The sequence below is a fragment of the Schistocerca cancellata genome, chromosome 6, assembly GCF_023864275.1.
Source record: "Schistocerca cancellata isolate TAMUIC-IGC-003103 chromosome 6, iqSchCanc2.1, whole genome shotgun sequence".
Lineage (NCBI taxonomy): Eukaryota > Metazoa > Arthropoda > Insecta > Orthoptera > Acrididae > Schistocerca > Schistocerca cancellata.
The window spans coordinates 482,886,348-482,908,526 of NC_064631.1; the positions used below are offsets into that span (position 1 = coordinate 482,886,348).

Here is a 22,179-nt window from a genome sequence, read left to right on the forward strand (position 1 = left end):
TATGGCCCTTCTTAAAAATGGAAATGACCTGCGCTTTCTTCCAGTTGCTAGGTACGTCCCATTGCTCAAGCGATCTCTGATAAATTACTGCCAGAAGGGGAGCAAGTTCTTTCGCATGATCTTTATAGAATCTTACAGATATCTCATCTGGACCTGACATCTTTCCACTACTAAGCAATTGTAGTTGGTTTTCTAGTCTGCAATTGGTTATCTCAGTATCTGCCATTTAGATGTTCATACGACAATTGAAAGAGGGGACCATGTTTTGATCTTAAGTGGTGAAATAGTTTCTGAAGATTGAATTCAGTATTTCGGCTTTCTCTCTGTTATATTCCATTTTGCTGTCAGTACGGTCACTGGGTGAGTGAATAGATGATTTTGACCCATGCAAAATAACAATATTCAATTACACAGTGGAATATAGTGAACCAACCACATTCATTCGTTCTGGTGGTCACAAGCTCTGTGCACTGCTACACTGACTTGCTTATATTTTCATAGTGATGCCGAACAGTAGGCAGCATTTGCACATGGCAAAAAGGTTAACAGTCATAAATGTGTACCTCACGTTTCCATTGGGAAAAAATACTTCTGTTGCAGCTAACAAGGGAACCTCCCCATCGCACCCCCTCAGATTTAGTTATAAGTTGGCATAGTGGATAGGCCTTGAAAAACTGAACACAGATCAATCGAGAAAACAGGAAGAAGTTGTGTGGAACTATGAAAAAAATAAGCAAAATATACAAACTGAGTAGTCCATGCGCAAGATAGGCAACATCAAGGACAATATGAGCTCAGGAGCACCGTGGTCCCGTGGTTAGCGTGAGCAGCTGCGAAACGAGAGGTCCTTGGTTCAAGTCTTCCCTCGAGTGAAAATTTTAATTTTTTATTTTCGGACAATTATGTGTCGTATAGAACATATCAGAGGAGGAATCGGTTGACCTATGACCTTGCGATCAAATGTTATCGGTTCCCTTTGGAGAGGCACGTCCTTTCGTCTACTAATCGCATGGTTTTGTGGTGCAGTCGCAAAACACAGACACTAAACTTATTACAGTGAACAGATACTTCAATGAACGAACGGACACATCATAACTTTGCGAAAATGAAGAAAGTGAACTTTTCCCTCAACGGAAGACTTGAACCAAGGACCTCTCGTTCCGCAGCTGCTCACGCTAACCACGGGACCACGGCGCTCCTGAACTCACACTATCCTTGATGTTGCCTATTTGCGCATGGACTTCTCAGTTTGTATATTTTGCTTATTTTTTTCATAGTTCCACACAACTTCTTCCTGTTTTCTCGATTGATCTGTGTTCAGTTTTTCAAGGCCTATCCACTGTGCCAACTTATAACTAAATCTGAAGGGGGTGCGTGCGATGGGGAGGTTCCCTTGTAAGATACAGTAAAAGTTAATGTACACAATTGTAACAAGAGGGTCTGAAAGGGTCAAAGTCGTCAATAGCACTGAGGTATACAAGTGGTGGAATGTCTGTATTCATCATTAGCTCTGCAAGATCAGCAGGAGGCCTGAGTTGGACTTTGGGACAATGCCTCCACATGATCCCATTGAAGTTTCAATCTTAAAATAATTATGTACACAATATCGGGTATGAGTGATCTGCCGCTCCTTTATAACCTCCCCCAACCAACGATTTAGTGATCATGGGAAACCTAAATCTGAATGGCAGGATGTGGGTTTGAACCATCGTTCTCCTGATTTTCCTCCCTGAGAATGTGTCATACAATCTGGCAGGATTAATATGAATATGGCAAAGAATGGAAAAAATACGTAAGTGAGAAATAAAATTGCTAAGAAGAATGAGATAATCCAAGCAAGTACTGACAGTAATAAAAGCAACACAGAAAAATGGAGTGGGCATATAGTGATGGGCTCAAAAATGTCATTTTTCAAGAACATGTGAAGTAGAAGAAAGAAGCAGAGAAACAGGAAAGATAAGCTCCAAACTGATCTGAAGAAAGGTCGAGGTACAGAGGACTGACAAATGAAGAAATGGCCCACTAGGAAATAAAGCAGCAATGACATTCACACAGAGCAGAAAACCAGTCAAATGAATAACTCAATCCCCTGCAGTGTGATAATGTTACCTTATCCATGTTGACAATGGTCGAGATCCATGTCTGGATTGAATTACTTCAAGAAATACAACAATCAGCCACCTATCATATAGTTTTATTTTATACCAATATGCAATAGAGGCTTTCATCCAACTTCACATTTACACTACTGATCACATGTTTTCAGGTATCCCTATGTAACATGGAATTTATTACAAGATGTCACAAAAGGAAGACTTGTCAATAGAAAAGGAGGGAAGGAGCAGTGTGTTGTCAATATAGAAGCAATAACAGCAGAATAGGTCAAGAGAGCTGAGCGGTTTTGGATGTGGACTAGTAACAAATCAAGGAAAATTGGGTTTCATGTCCCATCCACACTGAGGTCACTAGAGACTGAGCACATGCTCAAAATGTGTCAAGGAAGGGGAAGGAAATTGGCCACGCCCTCCCGAAGAAGTCATTCTGGCATTTGCCTGGAGCGATTTAGAATCATGAGAAATCTAAATCTGAATGGCAGGACGTGGGTTTGAGCCATCATCCTCCTGAGTGCAAGTCCAGTGTGCCAATCACTGTGCCACCTCACTCGGTAGTAGTAACAAATCCCACCTTTCCGAAGCTGCCAAGGCTGACTGTTGTTGACATGATTATGAACTGGAAACATGAAGGAACAACCACAATGAAACCAAGACTAAACAAACCTCATGTACAGATGGGCACATTGGGCAATGAGGGCGGCGATTGTTTAAATAAATAACTAAATCATATTAATTCAGCAGTAGGAATCACTCAAGTTCCAAAATGCTACTAGCAGTCCAGCTAGCACAATGACTGTGCTCAGGGAGTGGAAACGAATAGTGTACGACAGTCAAGAGCAGCATCTTGTAAGACATATACTTCAGCAGTCAATGCTAGGTGATGATTGACGTGGTGTAAAGATTAATGCCAACATTGGGTTATTAGAATTGAGTGATTTGGAGTGAGGAATCAAGTTATACTCTGTGGCAATCTGATAGATGGGTTTGGGTTTGGTAAATGCCTGGGGAATGTTACATGCTATTAAGTGTAGTGCCAACAGTGAAGTACAGAGCAGGTGGTGTTACAGTAAGGGTGCCTAAGGAAATGCTGACTGTGGAAGGATATGAATGCACTTTACAGTGTTGTGTACAGTAGAAGAACAGTCTTGAGACATTGATTGTTATGTATCAGCATGACAATTCACTGTCAGAGTGCAGAATTTGTGGGGCAGGATGTGGGTTTGAACATTAACATTGAACAATAACATTGCTGAAATGGACTAACTGTCCAAGATCCTGGCCTGAACCAAATGGAACACTTTTTGGCAAGTTAGAAAGTTGATTTCACATCAAACCCCAGTGTTCATCATCACAACCTTCCCTGGTTTCAGCTCTCTGGGAAAAATGGGCTGCCAGTCCCGCACCTCGTTGAAAATGTCTCCAGCAATGTTCTAGACATCACAAAGGCAAAGGGTAAACAAGTCACATATTATGTCCACTAATATCAGTCTTGATACTTTAGATCCAATAGTGTGGATCTTAGTTAATTTGATGTTTTTATCAACTGCATTTTGAGCAGCACTATGCTACCTTTTGTTTTGCAATTCATTGCTCCTTTCTCTGCCTACAAATACATAGTATGAACAGTTTTAAATTCACAGATTTATTCATGCAGTGCAGCATTTGTCATGATGACTGTACCAGCTCAGAGAGAGAGAGAGAGAGAGAGAGAGAGAGAGACCTCTCCATTTCCACATGTGTTGAACTAGCACTATCTATAATACTCACATGCAATAGAATGCTCCTCTATTCCAATATGGCCTCTTTTCTACCCAGTCACTGATATTTTGAACAAAATCCAGAAACATGCAGCAACAGGGAGCCTCAACTACAATAACCAGGAAACCAGCTAACCTGGAACAAAGGTTCAAATAAAACATTTCATTTATATATGCCTAGTGTATAAAGCCATCTACATTCACTATGTGTACATTGAAAATTACATGAAGAATAGATGAAAGAGGCATATGTACATTGTAAATTACATACTGACTGCTACCAGTGTCAAATGAACCTATGTAATAGCCAAAAAATGGAATTGAAGCATTCAAAGTTCATAACACATTCTGGACAAATAAACTGTGAACTTGTCCAGTTGCCTTCATTCTCACTCTGATACCCATATAAAGGACAAAAGGTGAATAGATATCAACAAGCAAATGTAATCACAATGTTACTCAAACTTTATAACTAACAGAGATTAAATTATCTACTATAGCACCCCCATGTGCAGGATGGGATGGCTATGAGCCAGGATGGTGCAAGTGAGTAGTGGAGGCGAGGAACCACCACATGTGGCTCCAGAGAAAGACAGCTGCAAATGTAACAAGTTCTTTGATTGATGCATCTACACTGCTTGATACACTAGATCAGTGACCAGCTGGCCACTAAAAATTTCACTGAGATGGCTACCCACACACCCTGTGTTGCCGACACAGTTCAACATTACACTGGCGGTCTAATTATGAAAGCCAGCTGCATGGGACCCACCAAGTGTGCAAACTAGGTGCTGCTGTGGCTGCTGTGGCCGAGATGCCCACCCGGCAGTGGTAGGCGGTGGCTGGTGTGCACAGGAAACGACCCTCTACACCACTGGGCAGGAGTCAGCTATGCTGTTTGAGATGATTGTGTGGCCAGCCATGCCGTGGCACTAAACCTGGAGACGGAATGTGTGTACAGAGCTGTTGTCCTGCCATGACCTTGGGCCAGTGACCTCTGGGGCCTGTGCATGTGGTGTCTAGCTCTGTCACCCTGGTTGGGCTGCATGACTTATGATAATTCCATTACAAAATTGACCAGTACTTGTAGTCAGCTACAGCCCACTTTTTGAGCACATGCACAAGTACTAGTCATGTATATCAAAACACAACTGCCATTGTTAATGTAGAAACCTGCCTTGCCCCTTGCTGCACTAGGTGGTGCAGCACTGCAGAGTTCTACACTCTTTCAGCAAGCCAACCTGCATTGCAACATTGCACTGGCCTAGTCTAATTACTTCAGTGACAACATCGCATGCTCATCCGCCGTCAATGCTACTGCACTATACTGCTCACATTCTAATATATTCATTAAGCTACACTACCTCTTCATTTGTACTCCACAAGCCACTGTCTATTAAAGTTAATCACTAAATGAACACACACACATGCCACATTAAGTTCTCCAGTTGTGAGTGCATCCATCACTTTAAAGCAGCCTGGAATCACCTAAGTTCATAAGGGCTGCTCAAATTCTATTGCTCATAAAATTTTGAACCATCAAATCAGCACAGCTCGACTGCCGCAAAAAAAAAAAAAAAAAAAAAAGTTCAAGTTCTGCTGAAAACTACCTAGACTTAGTTCTGCTGAAAACTACCTAGACTTAGTTCTGCTGAAAACTACCTAGACTTGCTAACCATTGTCATATGAATAGACTGCCTGCTTGCAACAGACTGAAAACAAAAAACATCCACCAGGTGCAGTAGTGTCGTGTACTTAATACCTCAGCATCACCTTTACAACTTTACATGAGATTACATTTTTTTATCATCACTGGTAATATATCATTCTATTTACAACCAAACATATTGAAGTGAGTGCACCCCCAATACTGGTCACTTTCCTACTATACAAAACCTGTTACTAAAACCACAATATGGTTGCATCATTCACAACTTTTACAACATGAAAATAAATGTAAAATATACACTGTATACCTACAAGTGTGTCATATTAAAATAGAGGACAATTTACTGAGTTTACATTGTCCTCTTATTTTGTTTTTATGTAGCAGGTGCAAAATTTGGATTATGGCCAATTTAACTGGTTATCAGTCTCAATCAAACTCCCTGCAACTCAATTTGACACAGAAACATCTTACATACCTATACACAAATACATTTATAACAAGCATATAGGCACAGTGTAACACACACACTGATATAATGATGCATGTGACTGGAGTACATTCATTTCTGATCAATCTACTTTACTATTAATCAAAATGAAAACTGTTGAAATGGTTTCAGTGTACAGTTCATCTCCACCTTGACACATTATTTATGAATATGACAGTATTTGCTTACCACTAGTATAATCTGAAGCATTTTTTGAGGACTGTGTATAAAAATCTATGTCAGTTAAAATCTAGAGTGAGTAAAATATCAAACAACACTGCATTGAACTACAATGTTGAGACACACTATTTAGTACCCAACTGGAACAAGAAAATGTGGAAGTGACAGCAGTACATAATGTACCCTCCACCACACACTGAAAGGCAGCTTGCATAGTATAGATGTAGATGTAGATGTATGTCCACTGGCTCCAGTTTTAGTATTTTTGGATTTAATACTTGTGGGTAACATTCTGCAACTGCAAAGCAACACCTTTGACAGATAGCCACAAATCTGGAACTACAATGAGCACCATAACTCAATCGGAAAATCCCATCCTCTACCTGCAGCTAGATAGCTAAATGCTCAGCACTGGCCATACTTACAAAAATCCACCTCACTGCTGTGTTGTGCCAACAGCTGGCCGAGCTTGTAAACTTACTTACTGAAGCTACATTTGCTTCCAATGAGGCTTGCAACATTTATAACAACATGGCGAGTTCCACCCACCAGTAATTCTTTGAGCCAATCCCATAGAGACTTTCTGGGAGTCATGAAAAACAGCACCAAGCTGAGCTCCAAGGCCTACTGCTTTCTGGATCTCATGAACGAACAGAGCAGGCCGAGTTTCACACAGCCAGTGCATTCCATGTTGATTCTTACATAGTAGTTGTTCAGTTATCAAAACAACCACAATATGTGTTACATAATTCTCCAAGAAATCAAAGTCAATGATAACTGTTTATAATACAGCAGATCCGTTTTAGGAATCTCCTTACTGACTGGAATGACTTGCACCTTTTTAAAGTTATAAGTCATGCTTCATTATTTCAGTGACATGGCACTGATGCTAGATGATAGGCCACCTTCTCTGCATTCTCAATACAAAATCTAATAAACACCCCATCTAACCTATTTCTATATCTAGCAATTTCACACCTTTGTGAAAGTCTAATGTAGGAACTGTGTTATCATATTTGGTGAAGCAGTTTCAAAAGACTGAATATAGTCGTTTGGAATTCATTTTGTCACTCCCATTCTGGTGCACAAGATCGAGAACGTTTGGTCATACAGCTTCATTCCATAGAGTGTTTTCATATAGGACCAAAAACTGTTTAGGAGATTGACAACTCAACAGTAAGATCTTTATGAATTCACTGAACACTTCTTGCGTAGCTGCCCTAATGTCTGTTTTGACTTAGTTTAGCTTCTGCTTGTCCACATGGGCGTGGCTTCACCTGGAGCGGCAGCTAGCTCTCCACCTCCACCCCCACCCCTCCACTGTTCTCATCAGGAGATAGTAAGCCATTAGTTAAGCAAGTTGGTTGAATTATGTCATTGAGACGTCATGGAGTCATGGAACTTTCATATGCTACCATAGATTATTTCAATGTGCAAGTGAAGAACACTGGTAGCAGCAATGTTGATTTTGTCAGGCGGTCACCTTTCCGTGTCACATGTTCATTTTTCTGCACCACTAAGGGTGTAGCCACTGTCCCTGTTAAAGAAGTTGTTACACATTCCAATTTCCACAGCTTTTTTTGTGTCAGAATCTCAGAAGTTAGATGCATGGGATAAAATGTCTTTGCCATCAAACAATTAAGGAGCATTAAAAAGAAACGAGCCAGACTCTGGAATGAGCAAACCAGAGACAGGAGGGTAATATCATGGTGTGTGTAAAAGGTGTGGTTCCAACCAGAGCATGGAAGCTCACAGCCCGTCACTAGAAGGCACGTGTCCATTTCACATGACTATACAGAGCTAGCAGCAGCAGGCATCAATCATACAACGCTGCCAGTTGAATTGTAGTGACACGACGGCGACAAAAGAAGAGCAAAGAGGTGTTATTTTCGGACAGCGGAAGGAGTCGGAGGAATGGACATTCATCGACAAATGTCTTAAGTGTACGGTGAACACTGCAAGTCCCTTGCAAGAGTCAAGGCATGGCACAAGTGCTTCAGGGAAGGACGGGGTCATTAGCCGATGATGCACAGTCTAGAGCATCACACTGCATTACCGATTACATCATCCAGCTGGGGGATGCACTCACTGCCCAGGACCGCCGAGTGACAGTGAAAGCCATAGCCGCTGTGGTCGGATTGAGCATCTGAAGTGTTCAAACCATCATGAAGGAACCACTGCACATGTGCAAAGTGTGTGCCCAATGATTGCACCAAAGTGCTCAATCACACCAGGAAGCATTTCAAATGGCTCACTGTCTTGCTCATCTGCAGCGGAGTCATGGTGTCATCACTTCGAACCAGAATCAAAATGACAAAGTCTCCAGTGAAAGGATTCGCCACCACAAAAAAAAAAAAAAAAAAAAAAAAAACCAACCATGCCCCCTTCTGATTCACTTCCTGCAGCATGAGACAACAGTGAATGCCCAGCATTACTCGCAAACCTTGACCACCCTTCGCCAAGCAATCAAGTCAAAACGGCCAGGCAATCTCACCTGTGGAGTCATTCTGCTCCACGAAAATGCAAAGCCTCATATGGCCAACACAGGCACGGTCCTCCTGCAGAAATTCGAATGGGAGGTTCTCGGCCATCCTTCATACAGTCCGGACCTCTCTACCTGTAATTAAACCATTTTTTGTCCCCTTAAAAAAGGTTCTGAGGGGGCAAACGATTCATCTCTGACAACGTCCAGCTGTACGTGCAGAACTGGTTAACATCGCAGCCCCAGGAATTTTATGAGACAGCCATTCACTACCTTGTGTCACAGTGGGACAAGTCTCTCAACAGCCAAGGTCAGTATTTTGACATACAAGTACTGGTTTCTGTCATTATGCCTCCGGCTCGTTTCTTTTTTAACACCCCTTATATGTTTGCTCATTACCTTGCAATCAGCAACAGGAGATTTGTTCAAGTCTCAATATTTGATTGATGCTAGTGCTCTGTGCAGTGTCCTGAAATTGTTGATATTGTCTGACCGATGTTAACTGCTACCACATTCAAAAGGTATTTCAGAAATTCTAGGAACACTCAGACCATGGCTGTCTTCTACTGGGAACAGAATCTCCTTAATTTTCTTGGGTAATTGGAGAATAGATTGAATACCATGTCTGCTTAGGACTACCTATTTTGTCTGTTGTAGCTCATGATGACAGAGGAAGTTGTCAAAAGCTTGAGACTGACAAATCTGATTGGCAACAACTCTGTTAAGCACTTGGTGCATTGGCATGTACAGTTTTTTGGAATAATGGTAGTCAATTGTGGTCTGACAAGAAAATACACTGAAGCACCAAAGAAACTGGTATAGGCATGCATATTCAAACACAGAGATGTAAACAGGCAGAATAAGGTGCTGCAGTTGGCAACCTATACAAGACAAGTGTCTGGCGCAGTTGTTAGATCAGTTACTGCTGCTATAATGACAGGTTATCAAGATTTGAGTGAGTTTGAACATGTTATAGTCAGTGCACGAGCAATGGGACACAGCATCTCCGATTTAGCAAAGAGGTGGGGATTTTCCCGTACAACCACTCCACGAGTGTACCGTGAATCTCAGGAATCCGGTAAAACATCAAATCTCAGACATCGCTGCGGCCAGAAAAAGATCCTGCAAAACAGGACCAACGACAACTGAAGAGTGTCATTCAATATGACAATTGCAACCCTGCAAACTGCTGCAGATTTCAATGTAGGACCATCAACAAGTGTCAGTGTGTGAACCATTCAACAAAATATCAACAATATGGGCTTTCAGAGCCGAAGGCCCACTCATGTACCCTTGATGACTGCATAACACAAAGCTTAATGCCTTGCCTGGGCCCCATCAACACTGACATTGGGCTATTGCTGACTGGAAACATGTTGCCTGGTCGGACGAGTCTCGTTTCAGATTGTATCGAGCGGATGGACCTGTATGGGTATCTAGACGACCACATGAATCCATGAACCATGCACATCAGCAGGGGACTGTTCAAGCTGGTGAAGACTCTGTAACGATGTGGGGCATGTGCAGCTGGAATGATATGGGACGCCTGATACGTCTAGATACAACTGACAAGAGACACATACATAAGCATCCTGTCTGATCACCTGCATCCATTCATGTCTATTGTGCATTCAGACGGACTTGCAATTCCAGCAGGACAATGCGATACCTCACACATCCAAAATTGCTACAGAGTGGCTCCTGGAACACTCTTCTGAGTTTAAACACATCTGCTGGCCTCCACACTCCCCAGACATTAACATTACTGGGCCTATCTGGGATGCCTTGCAGCATGCTGTTCAGAAGAGATCTCCACCCCCTCGTACTCTTACAGTTTTGTGGACAGCCCTGTAGGATTCATGGTGTAAATTCCCTCCAGACTACCTCGGACATAGTTGACTCCATGCCACATCATATTGCGGCACTTCTGCATGCTTGAGAGGGCCCTACACAATATAAAGCAGGTCTACCAGTTTCTTTGCCTCTTCAGTGTATATTACGATGTAAGGGCCAAAAATATACAGGCCAAAAATATACAGGCCAAAAATATACAGGCCAAAAATATACAGGCCAAAAATATACAGGCCAAAAATATACAGGCCAAAAATATACAGGCCAAAAATATACAGGCCAAAAATATACAGGCCAAAAATATACAGGCCAAAAATACCGCTGGTGGCAGCAGCAAAGGAAAGATTTCCTTGAGTGCCAGTGCCTGTGCTGCTTGTCAGCTATGGAATTCCTGCCAACTTGCTTACATAAGTGTGAATGGATGCCTGCTACAGAATGTCGCGGTGTACGTAATAACACATACCAGTATATGTGTGATATCGAAAGTGGAGTAAATCTGTTAAATCCTGAGCAGTAAATACACAACGATAGTTTGCCGAGTTGTGTTTGCATTCAAACATACCAGTACAAATATCAAAAGTACAGTAAATTTGTGGAATCCTACAGGGCTAATGAGCTGCAGCAACAGATTAACTATGAGAAGCCCCACATTCATGACAGGCCGAAAGTGAAACAGAAGATAATGCTGTAGACAGTTATATACTTTTAAAACATTTGTGAACAGTGTTGGTGTGACTCATTTTGCAATATTATTTTACTGGAGTAGGTCTGTCAATTTGGTCTTGAGAAAGAAACCAAATATAACTTAATGCTAGCTTTTTATGCACTTCTTTGTGTCGCTATTGACTTTAATGGTATTATGAGAAAGAATGTTCACACTTAGCAAAGCTACCATGTGACAACCACCAATAGTTACACAGCAACAAACACAATGTTACAATGTTAAGGTTCTGCACAAGATCAGAGGATGCAGGCTGCATAGATATTTTTAGACTTGAAAAAAGCTTTCAATTCAATGAACCATAAGTTACTTCTAAAACAGCTGAATCATATCTTATCAGGGATCCAACAATACATCTTCTAGTCAAACAGCTGTTGAATCATAAATGATGCGTTAAATTGATTTGCAAATTACATGGTAAGATAAACTATCAGTTTGTGGGTGAATTTAATACCCACATGTAAACATCACTGCTAATTTTGTGTATAATGATTACTACTTTTAACGAGCAAACAATAGCAATGTATAAACATCCAAATAATAAATCAAACAATTGATAACCAAAACTTTCTTGGAACACACATCAAAGCTGATTGACTGAGCATTTATTTCTACATTGTATCTCTCCTCCTCCTCCTCCTCCTCCTCCCCCCCCCCCCCCTTCCCCAGCTGTAATTTTCTTGGGCAGGGACAGGATGGATCAGAACTTAATGGCTCCCAATGATTGTTGACTTTTTGGTGTAGATGGTACAGGGAGGGAGAGAGCAGCACTGCTATAGATTATGTAAAGCTTTAGCCATTTCTGCAGATTCCACTTGAATACTTGATTGCCTTTTGTGTTGTGACCAAAAATTGCGTTCATTGCACATTTTTAACGGAAGTCGCTGCCGGGAGAAGACTGTGATAAAAATTTACACTGCCCAGCAAACGTCTATACTGTTTGAAGTCCTTAGGCATTCAAAGGTTATGTAAAATAGATGATTTCCCTGTTAAAGAGTAGATATCATGAGCCAAGACCCTACGGCTGAGGAAGGTCACTTCACTTTTGCCCATGGCAAATTTATGTTTGTTTAACAAAATACCATGGCTATTTAGTCTCCGTCATACTTCATGAACTTTCATCTCTTAACTGAGCGTTGAATGAGAATACCAGAATATTGACCCAATATACACAACAAAATGTCAGTCACTGCAAAATTTTGGCAATGAAACATTGCTGAGTTTGAGCAGTGTTTTGAGGCTGAAATGGCATGAACAAGAATTCAAAAAGGCATATTCACTACTGTGTTTGGTATATCATTAAGGCCCAGAATTTAATTATTAGCCCTGCATTAGTCCAGAATGTTGAAAACATTTTCAAGTGCCAAAGCACATGTGAAGTCTTGGTTATTAGATATGAGATTCCTGTATGGGATATTTCTAGCATTCAATTCACAGTGATCACTGCAAGGGTCCCATCTGCTGCCACACTAATGGAACAGTTTAGAAGAGATGTCCATGGACTGTCTGAATGAAGTACAACAACTGACTTTGCATTTTCTCAAAGGTTGCTTTAGTCATAGGCAATCCAGTGCGAGCCTGCAGATGTGCTGTGAAACAGTTGGTCCTGGGGCCTTATGTATGTTGTTCATGGTATTGTGACTAACAACACAGTGTTTCATCAGCTATGTGGCTCTGACAAAAACTCTCCAGTATGCAAAATGTTAGTGCCCGAGAGAATTGTGTACGTATATTGTCGACTCTTACCAGTGTGGCAACTGCAGAAGGACATTCAGTTCAAATCACTTCATGACTGTCAATTCCATTTACTACACATGCAATTGTCAGGTCCATAGAAAAGGCAAAATGAAAGGAAATCGGCACTTAAGATACGCTGAGTGGTGTCAGCAATCACTTAAGTACCCTTGCATTGGAAAGCGAGATCTGTAATGGTCATCAGATTTTTGTAGCCATGAGTGATGGTAACAGTTGTTTAGAGCCACTGACTGTAAAGACTATTTACACATCAGCTGCACATGAGGCAGGGAGTGCACTGGCCTCTGAGCCAGAGTCAGTCAGGAAAACCAAACTAAAAATTTTGTGAGAAATTTGGAACCACCATGGTGCTGTAGTTTACACCAGAGGTCATAGTGACAGTCACCTGAGCAGGTGCTGTACTGCTACTTTTGCTGGTGGCACTGTTTGTAGGTGTGACAATCTTTCGCACATAATCCAGATCGCCCTTGTTGTTTGGGTAGCTGCATGGCTTCGCAACCTTCACAGCTTGAAATCCAAAATGTCTATAATACTAGTAGATGTTAGTAGAGTTAGCTTGGTATTGGCTGTGATCATGAGATTAAGCAACAGAAGAATGTTATGAACATGAACTTTCATTAGGGTCAATCATAGCTGTAATGCCTGAAACTGCTTGGTCTTCGACTCAATTATGGTGCGCAGACTACTGATTTCTTCGTCTATGCTCAGTGAATGTTGGTATAAGGTGGTAGCACGCTGAAGCATCATGTATTCGGGTGAGCTCTGCATTTGTCTGTTGTATTCGGCTAGGACGTTGGTAGCTGTTAACGCCGCAGTCAGTACAGTAGTTGAATCCAGCATTGCATTATCCTATTGGCAGCTTGTAATAACTTTTATAAATTTAGCACTTTCTGCATTATCAGAGCCGGCTGCACTGGCAAAGGCAGCTGTTGTTACCCGATCTGTAATAATGAATTGTCAGTAACCATAGTAATGTCAACGATAGTACATAAATGTGTACAAAACTCCGATGGGTTTCTGTCGCCACATTTTTCATGGCACATTACCTTGTTTAAGCTTTTAGTCAGGATGGGTGGTGTAACAAGCAACTAAAGCTATTTGGGAGCAAAGAAGGTTCACTGCTGATGTGAATGCAAAATAATGTCTGAAACAAAAGTGATAAGTCACAGGTTCTGGTTGCTGATTGCTAATGTCAACTGTTCATGGTCTGAAACATGCAAAAATGTCTACTGAATAACAAAACATGTTGCAGGTTGTGCAGACGTACATAACAGGCCCGCAATTGCAATTGGTGCATCAAAGAACCACACGAGTTGGTGGGCAGAAAGCCCAACTTGTATGTATGATCACAGAATGGATGAGTACACTGGGAACACTAATGTCATGTCTGGTTTGATGCCACTTCATGGCGTAGCAATGATACCTGACGCAAATGACTGCATTTCGTATGCTGCCAGATTTACTCATTGCACTGTGTTCATTGATTGTTTTACACTTGAGACCAATCCCTAAATCTAGACCTCTTGCTGGATGTGCTAGATCTCACTGCTGACAGTTTATGCATACCATCCATGACAAAATCATACCCCATGGAACTTTGAAAATACTCGTCCACAGTGAAATTACTCTCTTATGGGGATCAGCAATTCACAAAGGTGAAACAAATACCCACAAATGAATATCGATGCTAATTTCATGTATAATAACTGCTTTTCTTTTCTCAATAAAAGTAATGTATAAATATTTGAACAATAAATCATATAACTAATCACCAACACTCGAGGGAGCACATATGAAACTTGGCTGAGTGATTGTTTATTTACACAAATTCGCCGATGAAACAGTAATACAAGATGTACTTCAGGGCTCAAGCCTTGGCCCCATCCTCTTCCTCATGTGAGGTGCCCCAAGAGGAATGCTCAGTATTCTGGGATACAACAGTAACATGCATTTTAAGCAAGATACATCATATGGACACATACCCAGCTGTGTCAAACCGTTGTGCCTAATCAGCCAACATAACACAGAAGAGTTATGCGGGCACATACCTCACAGTGGACAGCTCTTTAGATAATAGACAAGGGTTGTCCACACTCTGCCCAACCAGCAGGGGCAACCCAAGCACCACTGAAGTGATTACTGGCCCTGTGAATCTTTCCTTCCCCATAGGCCACATCACAAAGTAGTACATGCAGTATCATGGCATCCAGGCTAGGCTCTGGCAGTTTGCGCCGAGCATGTTTCCTGGGCCACATGGTGATTGCAAAAGCAATCACACAATCAGGATCTCACTCATGATCCACTCCTAAAATGACGATGTTGTCCACATTGACTTTCAGCTCCAGGAGCATCCAGCTACGGACCTACAATCATTCACGGCCTTTACACCGAAAAGACTGGGTTGCCAACTTTGTAATGTCTGTCTTTGTTTTTCATTGGCAATATGCCAGACTTAAACTCTGGTGTGTCCCTGTGGGACTTAAACTTATTTTCATCCTCTCAGGAGTAACTTTTTTCACATCCCTTTTGGACTCTGATTGCAGCACACTTAGTCCACAGACATTGGATTTTGGATCTTTCAATTTACTGTGACTTTTCCAGGCCATAAGCCTTCAGATATTGTTATTGTTCTCTCATTATTCACGAAGTGACTCATTTTCCAATTATTGTGTTCCAAAATACCTGTCATTGGAAAAATTTTGTGTGTGTTACAAGAAACTTCATATTCATTTTATACCTAGGTGTTGTGTAGATTCTTTAAATGGCCTACATATATAAATAAATATTTGTAATGATTCTTATTCACACCGTTCCCTTGTTGCAAAGATATTGTAGGGAAGTATGATTGTATCTGAGTAAGCTAACAGAAAATTTAAACCTACCGGTATACTATTAATTTTTTTATGTACCTCAATTTGTTTTTTCACCAATCTGTGTGTCTGTCAGTCTTTTGAGTTGGTACGAAGAAGACATATGTACTTGCACTCTCCCAGAATTGTGTTAGTTAAAAGTTATTCTATGTGAAAGTCAAGTTTCCATTCTCCTACCGAGCTATGTCCTAAGCTCCACATCCTGATGCAATGAGGACTTGCATTTTTAAATGGACCTCTTCACAGAAGAAGTCAACACGAAGAGAGAGTAGCCAATGCAGCCACGCTGGCATTGTTGTACAGTGTTGAGGAGATGAGGTAAATATCAAACTGTACACAAAACTCAAAGGAATTAATCTTGAATCAATGTTCCAGAAATGCCACAATGTTTCTTAACCTGCACACATCCAAACTTGCATGTGTTTCTGGATATACAATTTCAGGTGAGGCTAAACATGCATTAGTATAACTACATCAGCTCTGAACAATTCACATGATCTCTCTCCTGACCACTATAGTATTTTCCTTGTGCTACCTTCGGTGTACATATCGTGCCCTATTTCATAAACATTCAATGCACATTTGCTTCTGGGCTAGTGGTGTATATGTATGAGTTTCACTCATCCAACATTTGATTAGTCATGGTGGTAAAATTCACTGTCACCAAAGTTAACAGACCTTACACTATTAAATTTTAGTTTACAGTACTGAATGAAGTCCGAGATGTACAAACAAAAGGTAGGAACTATGCAACACATGCTCTCCCAAAAGTATACAAATGCACTGAACGTTGTTGATAGGATGTCTGAACATTATTGTGAAGTATACAACAGCTGTAATGTGACGTGTACAATAATTCTTAGAAGGATATATGTTAAAAATACATATTTTACAACTGAAACTTTGTAAAACGTGTGCTGTAATGTTCACTAAACTGTTTTATGTGTGTAAACCCCACAGTGTATTGAATAATATTGAAAATAAATAATATGTACATTAGATATTTTCTATCTCTGAAACCATTTGGAATAGGGCATGTGTCCATACGAAGTTTTTTTGCTTCAAATATCCCTGACATTGGCCATTCCTGCTGGAACGTCCTGTACCCTACATATTAACAACAGTGCACAACCCATTATCTCCCATATTATAAGCTATGTAGATGAACTTCAATCTTATTCTAGTGTATGGAGGGTAAAGATCTAGAATCTTCTGCTACTAGTGGTAGAATAGAATTAAATAGATACTGTAACAATCAAGACCTGAAGGTGGATGTTACCAGATCTAAATTACTGGCACTTAAAACAGGCAGTTCTCGCCACACCAATGTAAATGGTGCATGCGATACCTCGGCAGTATGATGTGGTATATGTAAATTTCTGATGTGTATGTGAATCAAAATCTGAGCAGTGGATAAACCACATTAATTTTGCATGTGGTAAAAGCAGTAGTAACTCGTACCTTCTTAGCCAGTCTGCCAAGACAGTTACTAGTCAAACATTAACAATAGAATCTCATGGAATAGTTAAATGCATTCTTAACTATGGGACTGAATTATTCGGCCAAGCAGCTGATATCCACTTAAAAATAATATTGGTAAAATGTAATGTCCCATTTGTTTAGAGCATTTTTCTGGGGAGAAAATACTATGCTCTCAGCTATTTACACTACGAGACGTACGCACTGAGCAAGGTGGCTGTTTCTGTACCTGCAATAGCACAGGTGAGTATAGTGTTTGTTTGCAAATTCTTTTAGAAGCTCCAAACAGGAGCAACTTATTTTGCATTTGTGTGCTTACTATGCACAGTGTAACATTTTAACAACAGAGTAGTGTAGAGTACCGCTGTCTTTAGTAGGAGTAGGGACTGTGACTGCTGTTTTTGGACAAAGGACAAGTTAGTGATCCTTTGCTCACAGCTCCAGGCTGCACTGGCTTCAGTCACACAGCTCCAGGCTGTTGCCAATAGCATCACTACAGGTGGCAGACGTTGGGATCTGAGGGACATCCAGCATGTGCCATGTGTTACTGTGGCTGCCCTAGGTACTGCTTGCACCGAGGTTGACCCATTACCCAAGGGCGATTGGGAGGATGTCCTAAGGTTACAGGTAGTGAAATACTTCCTGGTTTGGGCAAGAGGATGGGGTATGGGGGTGAAGGGTGGAGCGGGTGGTGGGAGACAGGAGATTCACAGGCCTCCCCAGTTCATGTGAGAAACAGGCTTAAGACACTACCTGTGGTTGATAAAGATCCTCAGCCAGATACAGTTGCTTGTCCTGCTTTTGAGGAATCCCCTCAGCCTACAGGATCTGAGAGTCACAGGGAATGGGACTACTGATAGTTGAGAGCTGCATTGTTATGTGTGTACTGGGGTTGTTTACGGATACGGCTACCAAATAGGGGAAGAAGTCCAGTGTGCACTATGTGTGTATACCACAGGGGAGGGGGGCATCATGCCACATGTGAAACAAGTCCTTCCAGGTGGCATCAAGAGCACAGGGTGCAACCAACTGCAGGTGTTTGTCTCATGTTAGTACAAATAATGTGTGCTGCTTCGGATCGGAAGAGACTTGCCCTTGTTTCCAGTTGCTATCAGAATCAGTAAAGACTGCCAGTCTTATTTATGAGATGGAGGCAAAGCTCATCATCTGTTGTATTGTTGGAAAGACCGATTGCAAAACTTTGGTACAGAGCCAATGGAGGGTCTGAATCAGAGAGTCAGGCAGTTCTGCAACCATTTAGGCTGCAGATTGCTCAATTTGCACCAAAGGATGGTAAGGTGTCAGATTCCAATTAATAGGTCGGGCCCACACAGGAGGCAGCTACATGGATAGCAGAGGCTGTGTGGAATGGACTGGGCAGTTTTTTAGATTACAGAATATCAAGAAAGTACAAAAATAGTTTAGCCTCAAAGGGCACAGGGTTGACTACGTAAATTGAAGCTGTTTCAGGAAAGAAACAGAGCTCCAGGCATTAAAAGAAAACACTGAAGTACGAATCATTACTGAAAGCTGGGCAAATCCCGTGATAAACTCAGCCAAAATTTTTACAAAGTGCCACATGATAACAAAAGGAAAGATTAAATACAGTTAGTGACTGCTCGTTTGTTGCTTTTAGGGTGTGTCCACATGATGCCTCTTTTGTCTTGTGCAGTCACAGATGCACAAGAATAAAAAGCCATGCACAAAATTTGGGGAAAGAATGCATGTACACAACAGCATTCTCATGTCCACACATTACCTGATTGCGCAAGCAGTCTACATGGATTCTTTTGTTTGCCTGAGAGCTTGTGTTGTGTTTACTGAGATGAAAAAGCAACAGAAAAAAAACCACACACACACACAAAAGCAACTGTGGATAAAGAAGTAGCTAAATAACAGCGGTACAAAGTGACAACATTTTGTTTGCAAATTTCAGGAGGTCACAGAGATTTTAGATTTTATGCTTGGGTAACTAGTGATAAGACTGGCAATAAAATTTCATTAGCTAGCAACCAGCACCATACCAGTCTGAACTATTTATGCCAGATTTCCAAACCAAGTGTTTCAGTGATTATTCTGAAACTGAAGAATACTTAAGGGAGGTTCTTAGTTATTATGCAAAGGTTAATTAATTTTCAATGCATCATCTGTTTACACAACTTTAATCATAAAAGATAATATGCAGATTAACATACTCTCGCTCTACAGATTTGAGAATTTCATAGACACCAGAATCCTTTAAAACAAAAGAGGTTGTGTTTTTCAATTTTGTATTTTTTGCATCATCAATGTCCTTCATTTCTTTTGTTCATATATCAGGCTCCTCAGATGTTGTGGTATTAAGTCATCATACCGTGAATATTCGTAAACAGTTTCCATACATACTTTTCACAAATTTCTGGCTTACTCTTCTCTGTTTTCCTAGTTTGAAACTTGTGGTATCTTATTCTTTACAGTAATGTAGCTGGAGAATTTTTATTTAATACTTTATGTCAGGACAGCACATCTCAGGTTTTGCTCAGATAAGTTTTAGAAGCTGCTTTCCATATAACCTTTTTTTTGTCTGCAATAATCTATAAATTTGTGCATTCTTCCTCTGTAGTCAACACACATTATTGCACATAAATCTCTTCCCAGCATCACCTCAACAAAGTACAAAATCAACCACACATGGGTCCCAGGTGCCTGTCGTCTGCTAGAAAGCGTAAGGATTCCCGCCAAAGGTGGACAGTAATGCACTTTACACACATTCTCCATTTCAGGGAAATTATGAATGCATAAATGTGCATGCGTAGTTGTGTTGCTGGAAATTTATGCATGTGCAAAAAGTTGGACACAAAAAAGGCATCATGTGTACGATTATCCTTGACAACCAGAATAAATTAATAACTTGCTCTTTTTACCGACCTCCAAGTCGGCTGATACAGTTGCTGAACAGTCAAAAGAAGAATTGAGTCATCTCAAATCGGTACTACACGCATACGATTATAGTTGGTGGTGATGTCAATCTACCCTACATATGTTGGTGAAACTACATGTTTACAGTCAATGTTAACCATAAAAGTTGTCCAAAGCCATACTAAATGCTTTCTTCAAAACTCATTTTGAACAATTCGTTACTCAAATTGTAAATGGTTTCGAAAAACACTCAACCCCTTAGGAACAAATAACCCCAAGCAAACAGGAAGCATTATGCCAGATGCAGGGATCAGTGATCGCATGATCATTGTAGCGAGACAGGATACCATAACCTCCAAACCTACCAAAAAATAAACACAAAATACAATTATTTAAAAAAGAAGATAAAAATTCTGCTTGGCACCTCACTAAGAGACAGTCTCCATTCCTTCTGAACTTACTATGTAAGCATAGATCAGACATGGTTTAAATTAAGAGAAATAGTGTTGAAAGAAATGGAGACATTTATAACAAATTAATTAATAATAGACAGAACTGACCACCCATGGCACACAAAACAGATTAGAACACTGTTGCACAACATAAGGTCGAAATTTTGCACAAACTTCAATGCCAGATGCTGATCAAATGTGAAGGATATTAGCACAAAGACACAATCTACGCCTTCATTGCGCAATAGTGATGGCTAGTGTTATTGATGAGTGTGCCACTACAGCAGAGTTACTAAATATAGTTTTCCGAAATTCCTTCACTAATGAAGACAAAGTAAATATTCCAGAATTCAAATCAAGAACTGCTGCGAACATAAGTAGCTTCGAAGTAAGTATCCTCTGTGTAGCAAAGCAACTTTAATCACTTAATAAAGACAAGTTCTCTGGTTCAGACTGTATAGAGTACAGTGATATAATAGCTCTGTACTGTATCACATGCAACTGCTCACTCAATGAAAGATCCGTACCACAAAGAATGGAAAGTTAGGCAGGTCACACCAATGGTTAAGAAAGAAAGGAGTAGCCCAATGAAATATATAGATCTATATCACTGATGTCTGATTGCAGTAGAATTTTGGAACACATACTAGAATCTAACATTATGAGTTACTTCAAGGAAAATTATCTGTTGGCACAATCAGCAACGGATTCAGAAAATATCGTTCTTGTGAAATACAACTAGCTTTTTATTCTCACAAGGTAAGGGTGCTATCAGCACAGTATCTCAAATTGATTCCATATTTCTAAATTTCCAAAGAGCTGTTGATACTGTCTCTCACAAGCAGTTTTTAACCAAATTGCTTGCCCACCGAGTCTGTCAATTGTGTGACTGGACTTCTGATTTCCTATCAAGAAGGTCACAGTAAATAGTAACTGATGGAAAGTAACTGGTAAAACAGAAGTAATATCTGGTGTTCCCTAAGGAAGTGTTATAGGTCCTCTGCTATTCTAATCTATATAAATGGTTTACGAGACACTCTGGACAGCTATATTAGTTTGTTTGCAGATGATGCTGTCATTTACCCTCTAGTAAAGTCATCAGAAGATCAAACCAAATGCAAAATGATTTACACAAGATATCTGGATGGTGCAAAAAGTCGCCACTGACTCTAAATAATGAAAAGTGTGAGGTTGTCTACAAGAACACTAAAAGGAATCCATTAAATTTGGTTACATGATAAATCACACAAATCTAAAGGCTGGCAGTATTACGAAATGGAGAGATTGTCATCCACCATGTAGTGGAGATGTTAAGTTGCAGACAGGCACAACAAATCAACTGCTAACAAGGGAGCTTTTAGCCAAAAAAGGTCTTCCCCTAAAGCACACAAGTGCACTCATGCACGTGCACACAAAAAAACACAACTCTCTCACACATGACCACCATCTCTGGGTGCCCAGGCC

The 22,179-nt window shown here is 40.6% G+C and overlaps 1 protein-coding gene across 2 annotated transcripts in view; it reads right to left on the minus strand.

Annotated features, from left to right (window-relative positions):
- LOC126088575 (calcium channel flower) overlaps positions 1–22,179 on the minus strand; it is a 69,298-nt gene that overhangs the window by 37,202 nt on the left and 9,917 nt on the right. For both annotated transcript variants that reach the window (XM_049906769.1, XM_049906770.1), the window contains exon 4: positions 3,882–4,007. In XM_049906769.1, coding sequence (XP_049762726.1) covers positions 3,882–4,007 — 126 coding nt within the window. The remainder of the gene's footprint in view (positions 1–3,881; positions 4,008–22,179) is intronic.